This window comes from Berghia stephanieae, chromosome 8, assembly GCF_034508935.2.
Source record: "Berghia stephanieae isolate SIO BIC M18660-M18661 chromosome 8, UCSD_Bste_1.3, whole genome shotgun sequence".
NCBI lineage: Eukaryota > Metazoa > Mollusca > Gastropoda > Nudibranchia > Aeolidiidae > Berghia > Berghia stephanieae.
The window spans coordinates 3,479,155-3,494,154 of NC_088367.1; the positions used below are offsets into that span (position 1 = coordinate 3,479,155).

At 38.1% G+C, this 15,000-nt stretch overlaps 2 protein-coding genes across 2 annotated transcripts; one reads left to right on the forward strand and one right to left on the reverse strand.

The window, feature by feature from the left end:
- Window positions 1–1,328: 1,328 nt before the first annotated feature.
- Window positions 1,329–6,347, forward strand: LOC144978031 (uncharacterized). The gene is made up of 3 exons (XM_078923507.1): window positions 1,329–1,345; window positions 1,724–1,944; window positions 4,024–6,347. Exons 2-3 carry the CDS (start codon window positions 1,822–1,824, stop codon window positions 6,106–6,108), a joined length of 2,208 nt encoding a protein of 735 aa, XP_078779633.1. The 5' UTR covers window positions 1,329–1,345; window positions 1,724–1,821; the 3' UTR covers window positions 6,109–6,347.
- Window positions 6,348–9,177: 2,830 nt separating this feature from the next.
- On the reverse strand, window positions 9,178–13,804 carry LOC144977946 (alpha-tocopherol transfer protein-like). The gene is made up of 2 exons (XM_078923356.1): window positions 13,669–13,804; window positions 9,178–9,431 (listed from the first exon to the last, which is right to left on the reverse strand). Exons 1-2 carry the CDS (start codon window positions 13,802–13,804, stop codon window positions 9,178–9,180), a joined length of 390 nt encoding a protein of 129 aa, XP_078779482.1.
- Window positions 13,805–15,000: the final 1,196 nt, after the last annotated feature.

Below are 15,000 nucleotides of genomic sequence, written 5' to 3' on the forward strand. Positions count from 1 at the left end.
GCGGAAAGTACTTTTCGATAAAATAGCGTCATATCCAAAGGGTAGCAAACAATTGATATTGCCCATTTTTAATGATAATATAGAAACCGGGATAAACTCTGGCTTCATGGGCATAATGGCTCTTAACCCTCTCCTTACCACCCAAAGGAAAATCCTCACATTCGTTACGATATAACCAACGATTTTATTGTTCTGATTCCATTTCTGTTATAGTTATAGCTATAAAAATCCGATACTGTGTTGCAGAGCTCATTTTCTTTCTGAACAAAACAAGCATATACTCGTTACTATTATGTCTGAAAAATCTATTTTTGTGCTAGGTGAGTATGAAGTTTCGGGTCAAATTCTGAAAATAGCTGGTAAGGAGTGAGTTAAGGACTATGCTTTTTTTCTCCCTGGTATAATACAAGAGTGAAGTCAAGGGTCTTACATCGATGGTCCGTCCTTTGATCTAACCTCTGAAGTATAGTATTGCAAAGACGCTACTTCAGAGGTTAGATCAACAGGCCATCGACATGCATCTGACGGCTATGTGGTCTCGTGGTATGACACTCACTTTCGGATCGGAGGGTCCAGGGTTTGAGTTCGAGCCTCGAGCTCGGCGCATAGTTGAGTCATTGGAAAAGGCTCTAAGCTCACATTCTCTCACCGTAATCATGTGTAAAATGAGTACTTGGCCGTTAACAGCGTTGTCTTTGTCCGAATAATTGTAATATCACCTAAGAGGCGTCATGTCCCGTCCTACATGTTAAATGTTGCTGTTTACCAGGGACCCCTTGTAAAGCGTTTTGAGCACATTAAGTGAATATTGCGCTATATAAAGCTCAATTATTTATTTTTTATCTCTTGAGACATTCAAAGGTCCCAACTGTTTTGTTTTTAAAGGTTTTACGCTGGCAATTTATAAGCTCTCCAAGTGTTGCTTTTAACTATGACAAAAAGGCGACGAAACAGTAACAATTCTGTGAGATTGTACTGGCTTAACCCTCTCCTTACCAGCCATTTTCAGAATTTTCCCCAAAACGTCACACCCACCCAAAACAAAAAAAAACGGACATTTCTAACTCAAACAGAAAAGCAACAAGCACATTCTATACATAATACTGTTCGACAATATGACGAGCTCTATTACAGAATGTCAAGATTTTAATTGCTATAGCAAAAACAAATGAAATCTGGATGGGAAAATAGACGGTTGTATCGTGACAAATGTGACGATTTTCTGATAGATGGTAAGGACAGGGTTAAATGGGTCGTTGAGATATAATAATTACAATAATAGCGGACAAACTAACAGTTTTGTCCTCTCCGAAAGACAAGCACTTGATGTCGCGAGGCTTTATAAGTACACAATATGTTTTGAAACATACAATAATAATATTAAGTACTTATAGTTAATTGAAGCGCGAAGATACTCAGTAAACATAGCGACGCATGGAAAGATAGAGTGACCCACCGTCCCTAAACGGTATTATGTCGGGATGACTCGGGTGCAAAAAAATTGAATTTATTGACAAAAACATGAAACTTGGGGTTTGTTTTGATTTGTTATGTTAAAGAATGAAGACAATTTCTCACAATGCAAAAGCTCAAAATTTGGTATTTACTATCAATTTAATTCTAAAGTCACTTTTCGGGGTCCAATTGACACGGACATAATACCGTTTCGAGACGAAGGGTCACGAATACTTACTTACTTACTTCATCCTCTTCGGGCCTTGAGGCACATACGGCATCCACCGGACATCTCCATTTTGTTTTTGCGATCGGCTGCTTTTGCGGTGAATATAGAATACCCTGTATGAATAATCTCAAACCAAGATGGCTTCTGACACATCCTGGCGATATTTCTGGCTGTGCATTATTGTGTGTTTGACATTCGTGTGTTCAAAATATTTCGTTTCTTCAGAGGAAACTACTGATACTTTAGAGTTTTTAGAAAAGGTAATGGTTTTTATATTTTTAATTTTGCACTGGCCCTTTCTTATTTAGACTAGGCATGCGTAATGAACTTGTAGTGCTTGTGCGTGCGCCTATGTTGGGATGACTTGGGTGCACAAAATTGAATTTATTGACAAAAACATAAAACTTGGAGTTTGTTTTGATTTGTTATGTTAAAGAATGAAGACAATTTTCACAATGCAAAAGCTCAAAAATTGGTATTTACTATCAATTTAATTCTAAAGTCACTTTTCGGGGTCCAATTGACGCCGACATAATACCGTTTCGAGAGACGAAGGGTCACATTTGTCATGGGGTACCGTGGTTCAGCTTTACGGTCTTTGCTTCATACTCTAAAGGTACAGAGTTCGAATACCCGCTCTCCTGTGTTGTATTGAGCAATGCCACCTCCTCGCCTTCGTTCAGTTTGCGGTGCTGCACTGCGGCTGACGACTTAGTTATTCCATTCATCCCTTAGAATAAACCCGAAAGACAAATTTCCAATAGGGAATGAGATTAGCGGAAAAGTAGCGTCCCTTGATTGGACGTCACCGTACAGAGTGAACTTCAACATGGTTTTGCGCATGCGTCTCTCTCTCGTCCTCGCTTTCGGTGAAGTGTCTCATGTCTCTCTTCCGCTAATCTCAATCCCTATATGGGATGAATAAAGGGAATTTTATTTAAATCATTTATTTAATGTTTTTTTAAAACACACACGAGAAAATGTCAGACAAGGGGAAATGGTTCAAGTAGGGAAATTATGTACATTTCAAGAGCACACTATAAGTATACTTGATAAAATTTGGAACGCAGAAGTATGGAAAAGAACACAACAGAAACCAATGGGAGAGGAAATAGGAAGAAGCCACTGGAGGTGGATTGGACACACCCTTAGAAAGAATGACTCCACTATAACAAAGAAAGTATTGGACTGGAACCCCCAGGGCAGAAATCAAGGGGAAGGCCACGTGGATTGTGGAGAAGAATTAAAGAAGCTGATATACAAAGAAGTGATAAGACATGGCATGAAATAAAAAAGTTAGCTCGGGATAGAGAAGTATGGAAACTGTTTGTCTGTGGCCTATACCCTAACCCAGGGTGAAAAAGGCAATGATGATGATAACGATGATGAAGTAAATTTCAAGAGCACACCATAAGTGTACTTAGTCTGAGATCACCAAAAAGGTTTAATCCAGGCAGAAAAACAACCCAAAATGTTTGAAATATCCAAAACAAAACAAAAAAATATATAATCATACATAATAGGGAGATAATTTACAAGGAAAAAATCACCTTCCAAAACAATAACAATACAATTCACTGTTTCCCTCTCAGCCAAGAACTCCGGCCAGGGCCATGACAAAACCAAGTAATCTCATTCCAAGACAAAGACAGAAAGCAAACTGGAAAATAGATATAGGTGGGGAGGGGGGGGGGTATAAAATACGCGCAAAATGACATCCCTGCTCTCTATGGGAGGTAAAAAAAACAAAAAACAAACAAACAAAAACAGCGTTATTTGAGTATGATCAAGGGTTTCCAAAGGCCAGACTGATAAAGAGATATTATTAAGAGGAGGATGACGAGAGCACACTCGTGTCAGAATAGAGACACATCAATCACGACTGATAGTGATAGAGCAAAGAAAAAAAATCATGTCAGTTAAATGACCATAGAAGCATAAAAAACGTGGTGGTTTGAGTACCTGTTATCACTATCTCTGATTTCAATGTGATTCTCTTCTTTGTAAATGTCACAAGAGCAGTGGCGTGGCATGCTTACATTATAAGTTGGTGCCAGAATCAGAAGAAAATGACTTAAAACATGCTATATTTGTAAATACAAAAGAAAGAAGAAAAAATATAGAAAAGACTTACTCAAATAAGTAAGAGGCGGAATATACAATTTCTCAGTTATATTTTTTAAAAATGCTATAATCCATTTTTAAAGATGGATGCGGTGCCAGGCACCAAATCAACCAATATAGTCACGCCCCTGCACAAGAGGCTTTTTTTTTTTGCAACAAAAAAAAACGATATTTACATTTTCATGGCTTATAATTATTACGCTATATTATTTCAGAAGGCTGCATACCATCTTAATGAACTGACAGCTACAGTCAAGAGAATTCACGCCTCTCACCGAATACACAGGCGAGACACGAACAGCCTTCACAGTGCGTTCAACCTTTCCAGCACCCTCAGAGACATTTGCTCACATTTCTACAACCAATCTGAGACTACCTCAAAGGAAATTCCTGAAATAATTTCTAATATAAAGAGAATTATTAAGAAAGACCGAGACAGGGTGGAAAATAACGTAACCTTCGAGGGCAATGACCATCCTTCAAACTGGACTCGGCCCAATCTGTACTTGGTATCTGCTGAAGCTGTACGGCAAGGTAACGTGACCCAGTTCACGTTCAACGTGAGTCATTCATCCCAGGCTTTTATTATTAGAACGTTTTCGCTTGATTACATTAATAAAACAGTGGGACCCAGTGGGAAATACCCCAAGCAAATTTTCTCAGCTGTTCGACTCGATGTTGACGCCTCTGGATGTAGTGACGGTTTAAACAACCATAATAAATTTTTGGTGAAGGATTACTTTGGATATGCATTTGGTCTCATCGATAGCAAAAAGTACACCGTAGGCCTTGAGCTCGACCCTTGTACTTTTGACCAAAAACATCCGGGCATTATAATATTATATGAATCTTGGCTAGAAAATAAAACATTTCAACTACTTGCACCGCCAAGATTTAGGGTTTTGCCACCAGCCCCTGACAGAATTGAAGACGTAATATTTATCACTCCGGGATTTGATCCTGAATTTTATATCGACATGATAATTCCAAGTCATGAAACAAGATTGACTTTAATCGCTACTTTGTGGGACTGGGACAATGAGAAACAAATATACGCGAGCATTGGTTTTAGTAATGTTATGAACAGCAAGTATCAAGATCCTTTGTTAAACTATGAAATAATCCACATATCTAAGATGGATGTCGCGGGTGATGTTGGAAACGAAAGTATGCCTGCAGACCGAAGTACAGCCATGAGAGTTAAAATAATTGTCAAGATAGGATCTAGAAAAATTAGCGGTAGACTTGAATTGGATTATACGTGGGTGGGCAGCAAATATCTTGCCGAGAGAGGAGTCAGAATCACCAGAACTAAAAAAGATATAATGTTGAGATTGCCATACAAGATTTCGGCCCTGCCAAGGAATACAATAATAAAGCAGATCGGTGATTATGTGTTCAAATGCCGAAGCAAAGAATATCCTGACTCTAGGGGCGATTGTGTGCTTTATTGCCAAGCCGAAGGCACAGATATCAAATCTATTTTTATTGTAAAGGATAAACCCTACATTCCGCCAGTCAAATCAATGTCATATTCCCTCAACGGCTTTTCAGCATTGTCCATGATTAATATGGGGCCCTCTACTCCAGAAATCGAAGGCACATATCGTTGCGTTGTATTCACGGAGAATGGGACAATCAAATCAACAGAAAATACAGTTTTGTCATTCGGATTTACTTTAATCAATTTCATGACTGTGAAAGATTTCAGAAATGGGAGTGCACAGATCACATGCCAAGCTTCCGGTTTCCAACCCATAGAATTTATGCTTCTGGTCTTTCCAGATTCAAACAGAGTTCAGGATCTGCTGGATTCTGAGGTTTCTACTTTAGAAAGTGTTAAAAACAGAACGACTTTGAAAATGACGCTCGATACAGAACGACTATTGTTTCCCGTTAAACATTTACGTTGTAAAGCTCGTGGTGAGAGAGGAGGAGATGATAAAACAGTCGATGTGTCCTTGTATATTAACGATTATAATAAAACAGCCCCTGCAGTGATACGTGACACGTTCACCATGACCCACTTCGACAATGGCACATCACGTATCGCGTGCACAGCCATTGGGGACAAAAGCTTAATGGTGTCCATTGTGGTAAATATAGATCATTATTCACCTCTGAACAGTGAACGTGGAACGGTACGCACCGAAACAAACTACGTTCAGACTGCGGAAGTACTCCTTCGCACAGACGATCTGAATGGTTTCGACGTTGCTTGGACAGTCCAATGTGTAGCACATACCAGTCGAGGGACAATAAGGGAATACTTAAAGAAAGAAAATATTGAATATTTCTGATTCGTTTGTATCAACACTGAGATGATTAGATGGCGATGAGGAAGGACGTTGTAAAGAAAAAAAAGATCAAAGCAAAATCTATTATGTATGGTGGAAACAACCCCCCCCCCCCCCCAAACCCTCCTTTCCTTTTTGTCATGGAGAAAATTCATCAAAACTTCCAAGAAATTTTCAAGGATAATCTTAAATATAACCCAAAAAAAAAATACCGTAAACATGTTTAAATATTTAATATAAAATTATTTGACTTTTAGTTTGTTATAAGTTGTTATAAGTTTGTTATAGTTTGTCCACTGTCTTTACAATTTCTGGGTGGGGTTCCTGACCTCCCATAGTGGGCAGGGAGGTACATACTGTGTCTTCTGTCCCCTATATCTGTTTTGCACCTTGCATTCTGTCTTTGTCTTGGAATGAGCTGCTTGGTTTTGTCCTGGCCCTGGCCGGAGTCCTGGCTGGGAGGGAAACAGTCAAATGCATAGCTATTGTTTTGAGAGATGGTATATTCTTCCTTGTAAATCATCACTCTGTTTTTATATTATTATATTTGTTATTTTGAATGTATAATGTACACATTTGAGTGTATTCCTCTTAGTGGGGACCGTGCTTGTGTCAAGATAAGACTTATTGGTGATCTCAAACTAAGTACATTGGTAGTATGCTCTTGGAATCTACCTCTGATCCCTATTTGTTTCCAGTTCCCCTTTGTCTTACTTTTTCTTGAACGCTTTAACTGTAATTCTAGAACTTTTTACTATCCCATTTTCTTCCTTTTTACTGGCGCTGATATAACCTAAATACTAAATGTCTTGCAAGCGCCGTGAAACCCCTAAAAACAACAAAAACATCTTTACAACTTCTCTTACTTAATGAAAATGTTGCTGTTTGAAGCTCATTGAAATAAATAACAGTAGGAAAGTGATTGGAAGCTTGAATTTATCAACAGATAGATAATGTGGACGTTACGAATTTTCCCTTTATCAACAAAACACATATTATAAATAGGGAATGAGATTAGTGGAAGAGTAGCGTCCCTTGATTGGACGTCACCGGTGGAGAAGTAATTTGTAAACAAACCAACTACAAGCCAAGCGCTCCAAATAAAAAAAAATATTGTTTATATTTCTGTACAAAAATGCATATCATAATCAACGTTATGCATTTTTTGTACAGAAATATGAATAATAAATTTTGTATTTGGAGCGCTTGGCTTGTAGTTGGTTTGTTTACAAATAACTTCTCCATCGGTAAAGTCCAATCAAGGGAAGCTACTCTTCCGCTAATTTCATTCCCTATATAAAGTCTTAAGACGAATGAAACACTAAGGATCAATAGGCATCTCTCATTTGTCCTTTGTGTTTCATTTTTTAATCGTGTTTTGTTGACAAAGGGGAAACCCGAAACGTCCACATTAACTGTCTTTGTTGATTAAATGGAAGCTTCCATTCAATTTCTCTTAAGGAAATCCTCACGCCAGTCCTCCCCCCCCCCCGCCCTGTCCAAACAGCAGTGGATGGGTTGCTGAACCTGTTAGATCTGACGGAAAGTACTTTTCGATAGACAATCATCCTATCCACATAGCAAGCAATTGCCATTGTACGTTTCACTTTAAAACAAAAAAGAATTTTTCTTTGCTGAAATTTCCACGTAAAGTTCACAAAGCGCTTTACAAGGTGTCTCAAGTCAACAGCAACACTTAACATGTAGGACAAGACATCACGGCTGGAAGGTGTTTTTACAACCTATTCGACAGAGCCAACGCTGTTAGTATTCATTTTACACTTGAGTATGCTGTGGCTTACTTACTTACTTATCCGAACCAGCGACCATCAGAGCTCTAGCCCTTCTGTCTTGTGCCATGACGTAGAAGTTAGACGTCTTTTGTAGTTGTTCCAGGTGACTATAAAGTGTGTTATGCTTTGAAAAATTAAGCAAAGAGCAATGAGACTAGTGTCTCTGATCTCTCTCTGTGGCATATCACTTGGACGTAGCCTCCCACACAGTCCTTCGGAAGAAGTCTCTGTCTTGTGCCCATCTGCCACATTCCGTCACGCCGTTGTTGAGCCATTCCTGTATATCCTGTTGCCATCTTCTTTGTGGTCTTCCTCTGCCTCTTTTGCCCTCCGCCATGCCCTCCAGTACATCTCTCTCTCTCTCTCTCTAGTGTGTCGTGTCTTTTCAGGTGCCCAAAGTAATTGAGTTTCAGCTTTTTTTTATCTTACTCATTAGCAGGGACTTTTTTAGTCCTAGTGTTTTCATGATGTTTGTATTGCTTTCTTTGTTTGTCCACGGGATGCGTAAGATTTTTCTATAGCATTTCATTTCGAAAGCGGTTATTCTCTTTTCTGATTCTTTGGTTATAGACCATGTCTCGCATCCATGTTACAGTGTCTCTGATTACTTTAAAAAAAAATAAACTCACCTCCATAAAACGTTGAGCGACGATAGCCCAATGTTTCATGTTGTCAATGAATGAACATCTGTCCACGTCCCACAGCTCTAAGCATGGTAATAAGGAAAGGGATTATGATGATGGTGATGATGATGATGATGATGATGATGATGATGATGATGATGATGATGATGATGATGGTGGTGATGATGATGGTGGTGGTGGTGGTGATGATGATGATGATGGATGATGATGATGATGATGATGATGATGATGATGATGATGATGATGATGATGATGATGATGATGGTGGTGGTGGTGGTGGTGGTGATGATGATGATGATGATGATGATGATGATGATGATGATGATGATGATGATGATGATGATGATAATAATAATAATTAAGGTGATGATGGTGAGGAGAATGATGATGCTGATGATGATAATGCTGCTGCTGCTGCTTCTGTTGCTGCTGCTGCTGCTGCTGCTGATGATGATGATGATGATGATGATGATGATGATGATGATGATGATGATGATGATGACAATGATGACAATGATGATGATGATGATGACAATGATGACAATGATGATGATGATGATGATGATGATCTTTATCATTGGTCTCATTATGTACGTATTTATTTATTTATTTGTATATTTATATAATATTTATATTCATTCATGCGCATACTCACGAGTTCTAAACACAATGACACGACGACCAAGAGCATCTCTGTGTCTGAGGACTTGGAGGCCCTTGGTTTCGATCGCGTGACGGACTCGAGTCGGTTTCAGGTCCGCAAAGATTTCCGGTTTGTCCACTCTGATTTGGTAGTACTGTTTGATCAACTTGAACGTTTTCTCCTGGTCAAAGCGGTGACCGCGTAAAAATGACAGGAGGAAAATCGTATCCGTGCGAGGCGTCAGACCTTCGTAGAATAAAATAAATTAGAAATTATCCATATCTATATCCATTAAATGAGCTTTTATATAGCGCAATATATATAACGTCATGAAAAGCATGGAAAATGGAAAAGCTGCAGGACCTGATGCCATAACAATTGAAGCCTTGACTGGCCTGGGTGAATGGGGGATTGAATTCATCACAAACCTTCTAAATCAAGTGTATGACACAGGAAAAATGCCAACTGATATGAAACGATCCATTTTTATAGCATTACCTAAAAAGCCAGGGGCAGTTGATTGTGAACAACACAGAACTATTAGCCTAATGAGCCACCTCACAAAAATTCTTTTGAAGATAATTTTACTCAGAATAAGAAATAAAATACGACCTGAAATTGGGGAGATGCAATTTGGTTTTGTTGAGGACAAGGGTACCAGAAATGGAATATTCACATTATCAATGCTGATGGAAAGATGTATTGAAGTAAATAAAGATCTGTATATGTGTTTCATGGACTATTCAAAAGCCTTTGATAAAGTACAACACGAAAAACTATTCAAAATTCTATCATCCTTGGACATTGATGGTAAAGATTTAAGAATATTACGGAATTTGTACGGGGAACAAGAAGCAGCAATGCGTGTTGACAACGAGCTAAGCAGTTTTACACCTATTAGAAGAGGAGTTAGGCAGGGGTGTGTTTTGTCTCCAGATTTATTCAACCTCTATAGTGAAATGATATTAAGAGATATCGAACATAAGAAGGGGGTGTGTATTGGAGGAAAGAATGTAACAAATCTGAGGTATGCAGATGATACGGTTCTACTGGCAGAATCTGAACATGAACTACAAGAATTACTGGATGTTGTAGTCAGGAGTAGGGAAAATATGGGACTGGAACTGAATATATCTAAAACAGAATGTATGACGGTATCTAAAAATAGTAACCCACCAGCCTGTGTAATAACAAGCAGAGGACAAACAATACAACAAGTTGAATGTTTCAAATATTTAGGCTTCAATGTAACATCCAATGGAAAATCAGATTGTGAAATAAAGAAAAGAATAGGTATGGCGAAGAATGTATTCAACCAGCTGCATACAATTATGAAAAACAGGAATATTAATATGAAAACAAAAATCAAAGTCCTGGATTGCTATGTACTGTCTGTGCTGCTATATGGTTGTGAGAGCTGGACCATAAACAAGACCATGGTTAAAATACTGGAGGCAGCGGAAATGTGGTTTTACAGAAGAATGATGAGGGTGTCATGGGTGGAAAGGAAAAGAAATGAAGAAATTTGAGAAATGGCAAACAGAAAAAGATCACTGATAATAAAAATCATCAAACGCCAAATGGAATTTTTAGGACACATTATCCGCCACCCTGGTTTGGAAGTACTCGCTTTGACTGGAAAGATGAATGGAAAAAGAATAAGAGGAAGACAAAGAATGACTGATTTGAAAGGGATAAGAACTTGGACAGATGAAGCTGAGAAAGGTGGCGCTGCTTTAATAGAATTGGCAAGAGATAGATCAGCTTGGCGGAAGATGACCTCCGACGTCTGCTTCAGATATGGAACTACATGATGATGATGATATATAATGTCCAGGATGTCCAGGTCAGACGCAGAAACTGGCGATGGGTTGGCCATACCCTACGGAAAGAGCCCTGCAATATAGATAGTATGCGCTTGGCTAAAAAGCTCATAACATTGCCATCCGGAAGTATAACGGACCAACACACAAAACTGTGTATCCATGAACGTTTATAGTCAGGTTAATACAGTTTAGTGAGCATTACTCATAAACGCGGATGGCAAAAAACAATAACAAAGACCTGAGTGACGTCATCTTCGAACTATCTATAACCAAGCAGGCTCTCGAATGGAACCCACAGGACAAGAGGAAACGGGGTCGTCCAAAACAGACTTGGAGGGCAAGCCTTCACCAAGATCTGATCGTCTCCAATCTTACCTGGAGTGAGGCAAAGGTCTGTGCCAAGGACAGAAGAAGATGGAAGAGTGCTGTTGAGGGACTATGCTCCGCCAGGAGCTAAGAGGCATAAGTCAATATAATAATAATAATAATAATAATAATAATAAATAATAATAATAATAATAATAATAATAATAATAATAATAAATAATAATAATAATGATAATAATAATAATAATAATAATAATAATAATAATAATAATAATAATAATAATAATAATAATAATAATAATAATAATAATAATAATAATAATAATAGTAATAATAGTAATAATAATAATAATAATAATAATAATAATAATAATAATAATAATAATAATAATGATAATAATAATAATAAAATGGCATTTATATAGCGCTCTACCACGTTGTCACAGAGTCTAAGCGCTTTACAGTGATATAAAACAAAACATATTAGAGTTAAAGGAAAAGTGATACGAATTCAATTTAACAACAACAGAATATGAAAATAATATTGCAACATTATGACGTAAAAAGATAAAACTTTAAGAAAGATTTGAAAGTTGTCGATGAATCCGAGCATCTCACGTGTGATGGGAGAGAGTTCCAAAAATGGGGGGCCGAAAATTGAAAAGATTGTTCACCTATTTTCAGCACTAAACGTACTCAAAGTGCTTTACAAGGAGGGGGGGGGGGGTCTCTGACCAACAGCAACACGTAACATGTGGAACGAGACATGACGCGACGCCTGTTAGGCGATATTATTACATTTTTTCCCCGATAGAGACAATGTTGTTCACGACCAGGTACTCATTTTACACCTGAATACGGTGAGAGAATGTGAGTAAAGAGCCTTTCCAAGGACTAGACTCAACTATGCGCCGAGCGAGCGAGGCTCGAATCCAGGACATTCCGATCCGAGAGCGAGTGTCATACCACAAGACCACATAGACACATTATGCATAACAGTGATCCGTCAGAGCCATTTAGGTCATATCAACGCCAGTAAAAAGGAAATAAATGGGATAGTAAAAAGATTCTAGAATTACAATTATAGCACCTAAGAAAAGGTAAGACAAATGGGATTTGGTTCAAATAGGAAACAGATATAGATTACAAGAGCATACTATCAAAGTACTTAGTTTGAGATCAGCTAAATGTCTCATCCAGACACAAGCACAGGTCCCAACTAAGAGGAATACACTCAAATGTTTACAAATCATATATAATATGTAAACAGAACATAATGCAGTGCATAACAGAGAGATGATTTACAAGACAAACAATATTATCTCCCAAAACCCTAACAACACATTTGACTGTTTCCCTCCCATTTAGGCTATCCAGTCAGGGCCAGGACAAAACCAAGTAATCTCACCCAAGACAAAGACAGAAAGCAAGTTGGAAAACAGATATAGGGGGATAGAAGACACAGTAAGTACCTCCCTGCCCACTATGGGAGGTCAGGAACCCCGCCCAGCATTCCAAGACAAAGACAGAAAGCAAGTTGGAAAACAGATATAGGGGGATGGAAGACAGAGTAAGTGACCTCACTGTCCACTATGGGAGGTCAGGAACCCCACCCAGTGGAAGTGACTGAATCAGCCCGCTATTGTTCCTTGGTCGAGACATTTGGGACAAATATAAAATTGAGCTTTGAAGTTTGAGCTTTTTTATATAGCGCAATATCCACTAAACGTGCTCAAAGCGCTTTACAAGGGGTCCCTGTCCAACAGTAACATTTAACATTTAGGACAAGGCATGATGCCTGTAAGTCCATATTATAATTTTTTGTCAGACAGAGACAACGCTGTTAACGGCCAGGTACTCATTGTACTCGTGAGTACGGTGAGAGAATGTGAGTAAAGAGCCTTTTCCAAGGACAGGACTCAACTATGCGCCGAGCAAGGCTCGAACCCAGGACTTTCCGATCCGAAAGCGAGTGTAATACCACAAGACCACATAGTCGCACAAATATATCTTCATAATTGGATTCAATAGTCTGATGTCACGTCGCCCAGCAACGACGGCCATCGTGGTTCTAAACGAAGGAAATCGGTATTTTCTATTCTTCATGCTGGCTAGAACTTTTCATATGTCTTGTTATCAGAATAATGTATAAAAGTCAAAACATGATCAGATTTATGGTTTTTTTTTTCTCCTCTGGATACGCTTTTATGCTCGTCGGAGAAATATTTAATACGGGCGTCCGCCATTGTTCCGATAGTTTAGAGCCAGTTACTAAGTTACCATGCATCATTACGAAGGAAGTGACGTTACGACTGTTGAAGCGTATTTACCTGGGACGTTTTTGATACGTTTTCGTAAAATATTAACTTCCATTAGTCTGGTCTCCTCATGTTCATTCAACTCCTTTTTGGCTCTCTCTAACGTTTCGGGACATAAAGAACACTTGTATCCTTTGTCTTTAGACATGCTGCACTTCCTCTTGATCCAGTAGATAATACTTTCAAAAGATCAAACAGTAAATTATTTTTTAGCAAACATAAATAAATAAATAAATAAATAGATAAATAAATAAATAAATAAAATAAATAAGTAAATAAATAAACACAAAACAAAACAAAACAAAAAAATATACAATAGAATGAGTTAGTCCTTCAGGACCACGGGCCCGTGGAGCCGGAGTTTATCCCGGTTTCTATATCGTGAAGCAGACACTAGCAATTGCTTACTATCCTTTGGATAGGACGCTAGTCTATCGCAAAGTACTTTCCGCCAAATCTAACAGACTCAGCTACCCATTTAGTTCTGGGTAGACAAGGGGGGGGGGGGGGGGTCAGAAAAAAAAGCTCGACTGCATCCGGGATTGATCTCGGTCCATTTGCGTGTGAAGCGAGTGCTCTACCAACTGAGCTATCGGAACCGCCCCCCCCCCCCCAAAATAAAATTTTAAAAAATTACGAACAAATAAGCAAACAAGAAACTTATATATATATATATATATATATATATATATATATATATATATATATATATATATATATATATATATATATATATATATATATATATATAAATTCACTCACGTATTTTTAAGCCAAAACGAAAAAAATACGTGAGTGAATTTATTTCTTTTTATATGCTCTAACCTAAATTATTGAGCAGTCTCGTACCTACAAGTACCCAACAACACTCATATATATAAACACACACACACACACACACATATATATATATATATATATATATATATATATATATATATATATTATAACTGCTAATGGAAAAATAAGACGAGAGACATTACACCAAAGAGAGAAGAGAAGTAGATAGACCTCAATTACAAAACCGAACGACCAGTCGGTGTGTTACGTAAAGTGGGACATAACACAATGACAACAACCACTTGAGTAAGTATTTAATAGATTCATAATAGGGAAGAAAAGTCGTGACGTCAAACCCTCCACTCTTTCGGTTCCTAAATCCTTTGGGGAGTGTGTATGAAACCAGTCCGTGGGAGTATGCTAAAAAATGAATAGGTTACATAAAGGTGGCATGACTATTTCCGTAACGGGATGTACGGCCATGTACTTAGGATTACGGGACGTAAAAAGCGATTATATATGATCTTTATTGAAAGATAGAAGGTAAAAAGAGTAAAGGTAGAC